At 44.8% G+C, this 13,246-nt stretch overlaps 1 protein-coding gene across 4 annotated transcripts in view; it reads right to left on the bottom strand.

The window, feature by feature from the left end:
- The window catches only part of PRKX (protein kinase cAMP-dependent X-linked catalytic subunit), a 114,836-nt gene that overhangs the window by 59,785 nt on the left and 41,805 nt on the right, over positions 1-13,246 (bottom strand). For all 4 annotated transcript variants that reach the window (XM_046673051.1, XM_046673048.1, XM_046673049.1 and 1 more), the window contains exon 3: positions 3,866-4,129. In XM_046673051.1, the coding sequence (XP_046529007.1) occupies positions 3,866-4,129 (264 nt within the window). The remainder of the gene's footprint in view (positions 1-3,865; positions 4,130-13,246) is intronic.

Genomic DNA, 13,246 nt, shown 5'->3' with positions numbered 1-13,246 from the left:
AAATCTATCAGTAGCTTCTTTTAATCACTGCAAAAAATCAAGAATAATTCTAGTTCGTCCCTAAATCTTTTAGGCAGGCTATGTGCATAATGTAAAATGTATATGCAAAATAGTTTCATACAGCAATAAGAAAAATCATAGTGAGAAAAGATGAGTTGTGTAAGATCAACTTAGAAGAGAAAAACATCCCTCCATTATTGACAATCTAGGAAAAGCAGGATAAATCGAGTGGCCATGAGCAAAGGGGCATAAGATTCATATACGTGAGGAAAGTACTTAATTACAAGCTTAAATATGTTGTATCGTACGCTATAAAAAATATGAGAAACACACTTCTCTAAATCCTATGTTCAAAAATATCATTCGAGATGAACTCTGTTTTGTTCCATCTATTTTGTAGCGATCCCCGGAAACTTCGGTGAATTTCTTTCCATTTTTATTCAAAAGTCATGGTTAGTATGTGAATCCCAAACCAGAGGAAGGGCTGCATCCATGTGCCCATGAGCACGTGTCCCCAGAGCTGGCCCAGAAGACAGGGACTTCATTTAACAAACCCAGAACGCCGAATAGAAAGGAGAAAAATCACCAAAAAATATGTATTTTTGCAAGCTACACTACCCATGACTAGAAAGATGAAGTTCTTTAAACATGATCTATCAAGATGGCAATGAGCCTTCGTTTCCAAGATTCAACATATTAAGTAAATTAATTGTTTGATGTTATGTGCTAAACTGTCTTCATCCATTTAGTCTTAAACGGACATAATGGATTACCTGGATAGGAAGCTGGTTTGGCAAATTTATAATCAAGTGAATATGTGAAACATTTTATTTCTGGAAACAGACTTCCAAATAAAATGACTTAAGAAAAATAAATACGGGGTACACTATATACACGTGCTGCCAATAGGGGGCAGCGTCAATGGGATACAGCAACTTTTTTTTAAAAGTAAGGTCTCCACTCTTCCATGTAAAAGCTCCTAACTTTTATGTGCTTTATTCTTAGAAACGGAATACATGAAATTCTATAGGGGAAAATGAGACTGAATTTTACTGCATTATAAAGTGTTCACAAGAGGCTCCTTTCGAAAAACCATCAGAGATGAGTCATTTCGTGTAAAATTGCCCCCAAATCAAGTTTCCCCTCAGGGCAGATGTTTCTCCAATGTGAGGAACATAGCTATCACCTTATCCAACCCCAACTCGTCAAGGAATGGGACAGTAAGGTGCATTTTCTGGGTCTGTCTGGCCAATATGGAGCCACTAGCCACTTGTAGCTACTGAACACTTGAAATGTACTGAGGATCGGAAATTTTGATCTGATTGTAATTAACTTAAATTTAAAAACTGATACTCGAGACAGTTACTGCAAAACTTTTAAAGTATTTTTGAAGCGCCTGGCCATGTGAGTCTGCTTCTCCAGATTTAAATGTTACGGACTTTAAACAAAGATCAAGTACGCATTTCTGATGAAAATTTAGCAAACTCATTGAGATGTCCTGTAAGAAATAAATGCGCGTGGGATTTCGAAAACAGTAAAAATTCTCTCAACTTTTATACTGATGATATGTTAAAATGATCATATTTGGGAGATATCGAATAACAGAGACTTCATTATTAAAATTATCTACACCTGTTTTCTTTTCTAAACTATGGCTCCTGGAAAACTTGAACACACGAGGTTTGTGTTGTATTTCTATCAGACGGCGCTGCTCCAGAGAAAGAGAAATTTTAGGAACATAAATTACTAAAATTGTCCAGAGGAACAAGACACACACCCTTGTCTTTCTAAGTGGAATATTTTATGACTGCAGGTTATCAGCAGGAGCTGTGATGGCATTAGAAATAATACAGCCCAGTCTTTCTCCGGCTCTGTCAGGTGTCTCTCTCTTTAATGCCTAAGTTGCCCAGGCGTGTGGTGGGCAACTGCGTGTATGGGGGAAAAAAGCTTATGTTTTATTAGGGCATAACATAACAACAACAAAAACCACAGCAAAATAACCCCAAAACAAAACAACCTAGAAAACTAATGTGTGACGTGACAGAGAGAAAGAGCCAACACAGAAAATGAGACAGCTCCATCCCTCACCTTTAGCCACGTCCCTCTTACTTGCTTCTTTGGAGTAAAAATGTACAATTGCATTCAAACCCAACCCTTTAGACCCCAAGAGAAGCCCCCAGTGCTTCATATAAGGGGTGCTCCTGGCTGGGAATTAAATTTTGAGAGTTTTTCTTAGATTCTACATGCTAAAGGCTGCATTGTTCCTAAAGGAGAGAATGCAGTCTCTACAGATCATGGCACTAAAAGATGCTTGCAGGCTCACGATGTTGCAACACAGACAGTTTTGCAAATACGTCAGCCTCACATATGCTGAATATTATACTTTTATATACTATATATTACCTAATCACAGTCATGCGTCACTCCATGACATTTTGGTCAATGGCAAACCACATATATGATGGTGGTCCCATAAGATTCATACCACAGAGTGTAGGTGTGTAGCAGGGTGTACCAACTAAACTTGTGTAAGCACACTCTGTGATGTTAGCAGGACAATGACATCACCTAATGACGCATTTCTCAGTATGTATTCCCATCGTTAAGCAATGCATGACTTATACACATTAAGTATAAATGGTTTTTCCCAGTTAAATAGAGCGTTCTGGATTATTGGAGTGAATTAAACCAAAAGGTATTTTATGATACGGAACTATCTAAGATGTTATCTTATAGAATTCTTCTTAATGATATCAACTCTCTGGTGCTAACAATGTTCAGAATGTTCGCCTAGTTAATTCCACTTAGGAGAATTTAAATTATAGAATTAACCTGAAACACAAATAAATATTCATGCCTAGTGTATGTGCTGTACCTTTATTTACATAGGAAAACACTGAAACTAATAATTTATTTGTTCAGCAAGGACTTTTTTGGTGTTTTGTCATCATCAGAAATAAAAAGCAAGATACATTTTTTTTGTTTGAACAAGGTAAAGGTGACCTCACCATGTTTAAATGCATAATCCCTTCTTGTCAAAGATGGTGAATTAAACAAATTCAGCTCTGCTCCCTCCCAAAAGACAGTGAAGAACGATAAAAAGCGTAAGCCACTTAAGAAGGAACAAGGAGACAACAACAGGACAATTTTGGAAGCTGCCCAGGAGACGGACCAAGAAAACTGGCTGAGCAGCCCTCAGAGTTGAAAGTGGCTGTCTGTTGAGAGTCCTTGACTCAGAGGATGCAGATGTATAATTCTGATAAAAAGAAAAGCTAACTTACATCAGCTGACTCTGCCAGGGTGGCTGTCATTGAAAAGACAAGAGATAAGTGTTGGCGAGGATGTGTAGAAAAGGGAACCCTTGTGCACTGGTGGGGGGAATGTAAATTGGTAAAGCCACTACGGAAAACAGTATTTAGGTTTCTCAAAAAATTTAAAGTAGAACTACCGTTATGATCCAGGAATCCCACTTCTGGGCATACGGCCAAATGAAATGAAATTAGCATCTCAAAGAGATAACGTGCCCCCCTGTTCACTGCAGCATTATTCACAATAACCAGGATATGAAAACAACCGATGTGTCCATCAATGAATGAATGGATAAAGAACATGAGGCATATATCTACAAGGGAATATTATTCACTCATAAAAAAGAAGGAAATCTTGCCATTTGCAACAATATGGATAGACCTGGAGGGCATGATGCTAAGTGAGAGAAGTCAGACAGAGAAAAGACACATACTGTATGATCTCACTTATATGTGGAATCTTCAAAAAAAAACAACAAACTCATAGAACCAAAGAGTAGAATGGTGGTTGCCGGGGGGGAGGGGGGCAAGGGAAATGGGTGAAAATGGTCACTTACTTGTCTACCAGTTTCTTAGCGAACCCAAAGTCAGTGAGTTTGATGTGACCATCCCTGTCCAGCAGTATGTTTTCTGGCTTCAAGTCCCTGTAGACGATCTCCTTTGAGTGCAGGTACTCAATGGCACAGACGATCTCCGCAGAGTAAAAGAGCCCAGTGTTGCTGGCAAAGCGCCCCCGGTTCCGCAGGTAGCTGAAGAGCTCGCCGCCTGGCACAAACTCCATCAGCATGTAGAGGAAGCGCTCATCATGGTACGTCCAGAACCTGCGGGAGACCACCGCGTGAGTGAAGGCTGCACCGTGGACGGACATTAAGGGATGGGTATAGACAGGTGTTAGATGTGGGCACAGATGGGCAGAGGTAGACAGTAAGAGCTGGGGACAGACAGATGTCAAGCTATGGGCATACATAGACATTAAGATCTGGGAATAGGTAGATGTTAGAAATGGGCACAGATAGACATTAAGATCTGGGTATAGGCAGGTGCTGACACGTGTGTATAGACAGACATTAAGATCCAAGTATACATAGATATTAAGATATTCATATAGATGGACAGATGCTAAGATATGAGTATGGACAGATGTTAAGGTTCAATATAGATATACATTATGGGTATAGCTAGATACACGTTAACATATAGCAAAGATGGATGTTATGTATGTTTATGGACACAGGTTAACACATGCATATAGGTAGATGTTAAGAGTCAGGTACAGAGAGATGTTAAGATATAGATATAGATACATGTTGAGACAGGGGAATCCTGTGAAACGGGCAAAGATCTCAGAATGGACAAGAGTAAACACCATATTTTGATAACAAACTGCCTAACAGCTTGTTTGGGGCTAAATTGCGTCCTCCAAAATTCCAATGTGGAAGCCGTCACCCCCAGGACCTCAGGATGGGGCTGTATTTGGAGATCGGTCTTTAAAGAGGCGATGGAGGTAAAAGGAGGTCATGAGGGTGGGTCCTGATCCAACAGGACTGGGGTCCTTATGAGAAGAGGAGATGAGGACGTAGACACGCACAGAGGGACGACCATGTGAGGACTTCAAGAAGACGTGGTCTACACGCCAAGGAGAGAAGCCTCAGGAGAAACCAGCCCTGCCTACACCTGCATCTCAGACTTGGTCTCAGACTGTGAGACCATAAATGTCTTCTGTTTCCGTCTGTACATACAGTCTCTGGTATTTGTTTTGGCTGCCCGAGCAAACTCATACCCAGTGGGCACATCTTCAGGGATCACGCCCAGTTCGGTCACCCAGTGCAGTAATCAGGACTGAAAATTTAGAGTAAAGTAACAGACTGCCTTTCAAACACTTGCTGGGGAAAGGTGGCCCTTAAAAAAGTCCAAAGCGAGAGATTTCTAAGCAATTATGAGTAGAGGATTGCCCAAGGGAGTCAGAAGAGATGGAGCCTCCTTACAAAGGCATTGAGGAGCTCTCTGAATGGAAGAAAGGCAGCAGGGAGGAAAAGAGAGTGTGGATGAGAGAAAGCAGAAAGAGAACAGAAGACGCTGAGTCCCATGCGTATTTAGAAGTCTTGGCTAAAGGAAAGAAACAAATCCGTGCTCGGGAGATCAGCATTGATGGAGAAAGAACGTTTTCACATAAAGGAGACGTGGGGAAAAGAGAAATGAGCTGCGGAACTAAGCAGTAGGTTTTTGAGGGGATTTAGGAAGTATGAGGATGCCTATGACACAGTAAGCGTATGTGGGGTCACTCATTAAAAACCACTCTGCAGAATCGGGGACGCAGCGCATGACGTTAAGCAAGATCAGGCTGTGGTTGTCAACACTGCAGTCGTCCCTGTTGCATCTTCTTGCATCACACAGTAGGACTGGTGATTCCCTCCAAAGATGATCCCAATGAGAGGCATCCATCTGGGCATCACCAAAAACAAAACAACGCCCTGGAAACCAGAGGAGGATGCTCAGGACACGGTCTACCACAGGGTCTTGCCTGCTGGGATGGGCCATTCCAATAAAAGAAAGTCAAATGAAGACAAAGCATTTGGGGAGATAGCTTGCAAAGACCTAACAATTAAGTCAAAGGAAAATCACAGAGGAACACGCATGGGCAGTGGTCAGGAGAGCATGACAATGCAAATAAATAAAAAGATGTGGCTGTAGAGAGGAAAGATGCCCCCTCACAGACGTGATCAACTTTTCTACCCCACAGGAGAGCACTTTAATAAGAGAAACAAAAAAACACTGCTCTGACTTTCAAATGAGTGTCTATTTTGCTAATCACAGTGTTTGTACGTACTACTGAAATAACGGGTCGTATGTACAAAAGGCTTTCACTAAATGCATTTAGACATGCAGACCGTTTGCAATAAGGATGTGGCTGGGGGATGATAGCTATGCACAAAGAGGGGGTGCATAAATGCCGTCCTTTCTCTATGTTGCTACCAGATGTCTGCCCCGTGGCAGCAGGACCGCCCATGGATACTGTCTGCAGGAAGCACAGCCTTGGTGACTTGCACGCATTTCCTTTCTTGGGTTAGTGAGAGCTGTGCATCTGTCTCCTGTTTCCCCTTCTCACTTCTTGCAGCTCAGAGGTTCAAGATTTGTGGTGTGGAGGCATGAAGGGACGCAGGAAGCAGGAAGAGTGTTTTAGGGGTTTTCACTGCTGTTGTTACTTTTGGGAGAAACCTACAGTTAGAAAGACGGATGAGACACTGGCTTTCCTTCTGTCATTTCAAGTCATTACAAGTCATTTTCCTTTGGCCACATGCCCTATTTTCTGCTGGACAAGGCGAGGCCATTCCTTCCTGCGATGCTTCAATATGAGTACACAGTATTTCAAATGCATGACAGCCACACAGGGCTTTTGCGGGTGAGCTGAGAAGCCAACGATGATTTCACTGTTCTGCTGGGAAACACGGTCTAGGGTCCAAATGGTATCCAACTGGTGAGTGTGTACAACGAACCTCTAGGTAAGCTGGTGACTTTCTGGATTTCCCTGGGGCAGGGTAGATGGCAAATTGAGCTAGCACTCACCAGGAAAGACATGGAGTTCTGCGACTTGAGCCCTTGAAAAGACTTAAACCGTCAAAACGATCCAATCAGTACTACCATTTTCTACAACTGTGGATTTGGTTGAAACGGTGGGAGAATGAATACAACCCCTTCTTCCCACACTCAAATACGTATGCACATGTGTGCACACACACTCTCCTCACCAATGAGGATGCACGCATTCTTGGATATATCCTATAGCCATTCCTACTGATCCATCACCTGGATAATAATCTGCCCAGATCCTTTCTCAGCTCTTGAAAACAATGCACCACAATGTTCCGATGTAACCCAATTTCACCATTCAGGGGCATCAGAGATAATTAACAATGGAGGGAGATGAGAACAGAGTCACAAAGGGTTGGCAGTTAAGAAAAGAACCTTCAGGATTAAGCAACCAAGTGAGTATGTCAGTCCCGAACAACTGTAAGTGTGGAGACCAGGAGATTCTGGTAGGAGCAGTGGGTCAAAGAACTTAGATTCCATCACCCGGGTTCCAGCTGATTTGTAATTTCATGCATCCATATTGACCAACATCCATCCATATTGATCCATCATCCATATTGATCAATAGAGGAAAAGAGTTAGGGCTCAGTGTCTCTCAGTGTCTATTATTTTGCTCCCAACTCCAACGTGTGGGTTTTCTCCCCCCACCACCAAACAGTTCTGGGACACCAGCTGGGTGTCCTATGAGTCAACTCAATTCCGACACTATCTACCTGGAGATCACATCAGATCCCCACAGGTGAAGGGCTCAGTCCCACAAGACTGCCCCCATTTCAGGCGCCCCTCGCAAGACCAGGTTGTCACCTGTGCTTCTTGACTAACCAGCTATAAATCAGACGTTTCCATGACACTGTCTTTGGGATCCCTTAATTTGCTAGAGCAGCTCACAGAACTCAGAGAAACCTTTTCCTTAAGAGATCACTGGTTTATTATGAAAGGATGTAACTCAGGAACAGCCAGATCAAAGAGATACAGAGGGCAAGATATGGGGAAAAGCCATCGAGCTTCCACGCCCTCTCCAGGCATCACTCTCCCCAAATCTCCACATGTTCACCAACCCAGAAACTGTCCGAACCCCATCCTATCAGGTTTTTATGGAGGCTTCGTGACATAAGGCAGGACTGATGAAATCACTGGCCATTGACAATTGAACTCAATCTCCATCCCCTCTTCCCTCCCAGAGGTCAGGGGTGGGGTTGAAATTCCAACCCTCTAATCACAGGGTTGGTCCCCCTGGCAACCATCCCTCACCCTCTGGCAGGGCCAAAAGCCACCTCATTAACATAACAAAGACACCTTTCTGGCTCTCATCACAGGAAATTCCAAGGGTTGTAGGAGTTCTACGCTAGAAACTGGGAAGAAAACCAAAGATATATTTCTTACTATAAATCACAATGATCACATTCTCAAACACACAAAGAAGTGATTGGATAGGCAGAACTACACCGATGCATAAAGATGTATGAAGATAGGTTTGTTCCACAAATATCTCAATAAAATCAAACAAAAATCATGCCTAAGATGTAATCCCTGAAAAAGTGGGCTGCCATTTTTACCTACACACATCATACTCAAGTGCAATGAGTCGTCAGCATCCTTGGGAAGTAATAGCTTTCATAGCAGGTACTGCAGAATGAGTAAACTACGGCTATGAAAAAAAGAATCCCCGAGGGTCCCGCTTCCCCTGTCCTTCACCAAATCACTGAAGACACATAAATGTTGTAAGAAAAAAAATTCCTCTGACACATCTTTCCTTCAAATCTCCATCAGTAAGGCTTTTCTTATTTGGAGAGAACTGTCAAGAGTTGGGTATTACCACTAAAAACCAAAATATTTAAAGAGATACCAACTTTACTACCCCCAAAACATTCATAATCAGTTAGTCATCATTTGGGGCTTGTAGGTTGATAGGGTGAAGTCTACGTGGCCACAAATGAATTAAAATCTGAGCTCACAAAACGAGAAACAGGATGAACTGTATCAGGCAATGTGTTGGTCAAACAATTATCATTGATTGCAGGACTCCATGCCTTGCACAGAGTCTACCAAAAAGTAAAAGTTTGAGAGCAGAAAGAGACGACAGGGTTTGTCACACATGATATGAGAAAAAGCAGCATGTTCTGGATCTGAATTTCACTGGGTGCATTATTAGCGTTACTGAGCAACATCAATCAAGAACTCATGAACCGCTTTCTTTAGCGACCTCTACAACTCATTGCTCTTTTCTTCATTTGGTGGATAAATCTGACCAAAGACCCCCTCTGTGCCAGGCAATGTCCTGTGTTGGCCATACCGTAATGCGAAGGGCAGATCCTGTTCTGATGGTCCTGAGCCTTGTGGGCTGGCAGAGGACTAGATCTAAACATTAAACACAGGATGGCTGGGCAGAGTTGAGGCCAGAGCAGGCGGAAGGCAGGACCTGGGGACAGGATGCACCTCTGCTCGAAGGAGGCAGGGGAGGGACGTACAGGAAGGTAGAAAACAGGTACCAGTCAAACCCTGGAGCCCTGGAGACAGGGCAGAGCATTTGCATTCTGTTGTATGCATGAAGGAAAACTTCTGATAGGATGTGAAAATAAAGGATAACATCTGATTTTCGTGTCAGAAAGAAGCCCCAGCCTGCTGTCATCAGGAGTGGATAAACCCTGAGGAGGCCACTCAGAAGAAAACGAGGGGACCTGGATGAACTAAGGGGGCTTCTGGGAAGACGAGACTGTGGACGGATTTGGAGATGTGGTTTAGAATAGGAAAGGGCAGGATGCTGTGTAGAGTAAATACAGAGGCAGAGAAAAGAAAATCAAAAATGGTGCCCAGACAGCATCCAGAAGCTGGAAAGGCCATTTGGGAAGCTGAAACGAGGAACTGATTGGGAGTAGGGGAAAAGGAGGAAGGTCAAGAATTCATGTTGGACAGAAGGACCCTGAACTGTCTGTGACGGATCGGAGCAGAATGGACCAGGAGCCAACTGGATGCAGAAGTGTAGCTCAGAAGGCAGCAGGTGTGGGCGAGAAGCATAGCTTCGTGGGAGTCCAGGGTCTAAAACACAGAGGAAGCATGACCATGGTCAGTAAGAGCTCCGTTTTGGGAGCAGGTGCACAAATGCACACACACCTGCCCCTCTGATGGCATCTGCTCCCCAGTCCTCTGCAGCTCTACCTGCATGGCCCAGCTTCTCTCCAAAGAAAAGGGAGGGCACCTGGCCTCTCCTTTAGCCAGCTTTCACCGCTGGTCATGCATCCTGGAATATCTCCTACCAAAAACCCCCAAGAGGGATCTCCATGAAGGTGAGATGAAAATGACAGGCAAAGAAAGTGTGCATGATAAGCTGTAATGATGCCACACCGTGTGTGTGTGTGTGTATGTGTCCATGTGCAGAACTCCTTAAGCAGAGAAAAGGACAGAAGGATCCATACCAGACTATGATGTGGTTACCTCGCAATGAGAGAGGGTGGGAGGAAGAGGGATGAGGGTGTGAGGCAAGCCGGAAAATAAAAACAAACAAGTGGAAATGCTGAAGTGCCCACCATGAACAGCAAAGAGAATCAGATGTTGAAAATGCACTCAAGCAGTTCTAGAAAGAAGGGACTCAGAGACATGTGCACACCATGTTCACAGCAGCATTACTGACAGTAGCCAAAGGGCGGAGGCAACCCGGTATCCATCAATGGCTGAATGGACAAGCAAAAGGTGGTCCATCCATACAGTGGCATACAATTCAGGCTTAAAAAGGAAGGAAATTCTGGCACATGCTCGAACATGGATGAACCTTGAGGACATGATGCTCAGTGAAATAAGCCAGTTACAAAAGGACAAATACCGTACAATTCTACCTCTAGGAGGTCCCTAGAGGAGTCAAATGCATAGAGACAGAATGTATATGGTGGGTGCCAAGGGCTGGGGGAGGGGTATGGGGAGCTGGTGTTTAATGGGGACAGAGTTTCAGTTTGGGGAAGATGAAAAGTTCTAGAAATGGATGGTGGGGATGGTTGCACAACAATGTGAGTGTGCTTAACGCCCAGGAACTGTGCATTTAAGTTAAGATGGTAAATTTTATGTCCGGTATGTTTTACTGCAATTAAAAAATTAAAAAACGTATTCAAGCGTACATACTAATCTGCAAATAGCAAAAAAAAAACAGCTATAGTTTACAATCACTAGGACTGCTTAAGCTGGAAACCTCTGAGTTCGGCCCCCTTCCTGTGTGGGGACCTCAGCTCAGAGCAGCATCTCCAGCTCACAGGAGCGGTTTCTATTTTTAAAGCAGATCATTGACTTCTGTTTGCAAAGTCTGAAGGAGGGTTCCTACCCTAAGGCGTTCTCATTAACTCGAAAGTCAGTCTCACTCGGAGATGCCTAACTTCAAGTTTGTCATAATTTCTCCAGATGCTGCAAAAAAAACCCCTGGTCTTTTGCCATTAAAAGAAGATGAAAACCCGACTAGTGTCACCCTATCTCCTCAAACTCCATCTCCCTGTGCAATCTGAGGCTCTGGCACATTTCTTCTACTTTCCGACCTGGCTCCCCGGTAACCAGCTCTCCCCCAAGGTGACCTTGGCATGTTCCATCCCCCACCCATGGTCTCCTCGCTCCTGTCCCCAAGGCTCCCCCACCCTCAGTGGCCCCATCTGATGGCTCCCCACCAATGACTGCTCACTCTCTCTCCTGCGCTGGGCTCTCTTCCAAGACGGCTGCCTACTGCTCCTTTGCACTCGAAATATCCCAAACTAGAACCCATTCTCTCTCCGGTCCAACTTCGCAGGCATGTGGCACCCCAAATACACAACTGGGCAAGCCAGGAAGGTGTGATCTCCTCCTCCTTCCTCGCGCCCCAGTCCCCACCCGGATGCACACGGAAGCCCTGTGTCCCACATACCGGGGCTCATGGGGGTCCTGTGCACACAGCACCTCATGTCTAACACCCCACAGCACCCTAGCCATCTGCTTCTCCTCTGAAGTGTCCACTACTATTGATGCTGTCAACCCTGCCCACGGCCAGACTCGGGTTCTTCCCTCCATCCCAGCCCCTGGGTGACCTGCAGCTGCTACAGCATTCTCCAGCTGGAAGGACTGCCCCCACCTGGCCGCCAGCCAACCCCTTCTCCTCCTGCAAAATTCTGCTTACACGCCCACCTCGTCCTACGCCCAGGTTCTGGCCCCAGAGAGCTGACGATTCTCCCATTATCTACAACGCGTGCACCTAGTAGACTTTCTTTGCGGACTTCACATTTTCACTCTTTCAGAACAATTTAAATCTCCCTTTCATAAGTGTCCACCTCGCCTCCCCTCCCCCGAAAAAATACGTCTGATTATTTTTGGACAAAGAAGAGGAATGAGGATTTGGGAGGTGGCAGCCTTTCTTCTGTCACATCTGTTCTTTGCAGGCAATGTGGAAAGAGGAAAGAGGGCTGTTGGTAGATTTTTGCTTTTAAAATTCAAACAGAGAGAAGACAACAAAATTTGAAGCATGGTGTTCTTTCCTCTTTCACTCTCAGGAAAACAAAGGAATGGTTTTCCCAACTGCCCGTCCACGAACGGATGGAGACTGAGACCAGACCCAAGCCTCTGGGCACCAACAAAGATCTTTCCTTTAAGGTAGAGACACGTCCAGTCTAGACTAAGGCGTGAATTCCTCTAAGGGGAGATACGAGCTGTCATTTGGTCAAGAGCAAGAAGGATGGGCCCTCTGGGTGACAGATTTCCGAGATCTTTCTTCCCAGACCTGTAGTAGAAAGCTGCTGGTCAAGTGAACTCACTGGCCTGGCTCTGCTAAGGTGCACTGAGTCATACAGCCCGGGGACCATAGACTGACCATCATGATGGAACAGTGGAAGTGCAGGCTCAGAGGCTGGGTCAGAAAGGGAGAATAGGACCCCACACCCATCTACTCGATTGGTGCCTTGACCGCAGGTGTTCTCAAGTGGGGCAATTCCATTCTCCAGGGGACACTCAGCAATGCCTGGGGACATTTTTGGTTGTCACAACTGGGAGAAGTGGTGCTACTGGCATCTGGTGGGTGGACACCAGGGACGCTGCTCAACATCCTCCAGTGCACAGGATGGCCCCCAGCACAGAAAGTCACCCCAAACATCCCAAATGTCAAGAGTGCTGAGGTTGAGAAACCCTGAAGGTGTAACTGCATCGGAGTAGAAGTCCAAGACCTCACTCCTGTAGTGAGAGCTGGAGAAGAATGGAGATTTCCAGCCATCCAATCCTTTCTTCCCCACCTAGGCGTGGATCAAGTCAGCAGTACCACTGGACCACCACCAGTGCATCGGCCCTGATAAAGCATGACCATCTCCATGATTGCTATTCTCTCTACCGAGAGCCTGACTGACTATACCTCATGGCAG

Source organism: Equus quagga, chromosome 10, assembly GCF_021613505.1.
Source record: "Equus quagga isolate Etosha38 chromosome 10, UCLA_HA_Equagga_1.0, whole genome shotgun sequence".
In the NCBI taxonomy this organism is placed as follows: Eukaryota; Metazoa; Chordata; class Mammalia; order Perissodactyla; family Equidae; genus Equus; species Equus quagga.
This window is presented reverse-complemented; position numbering and strand designations above follow the sequence as displayed.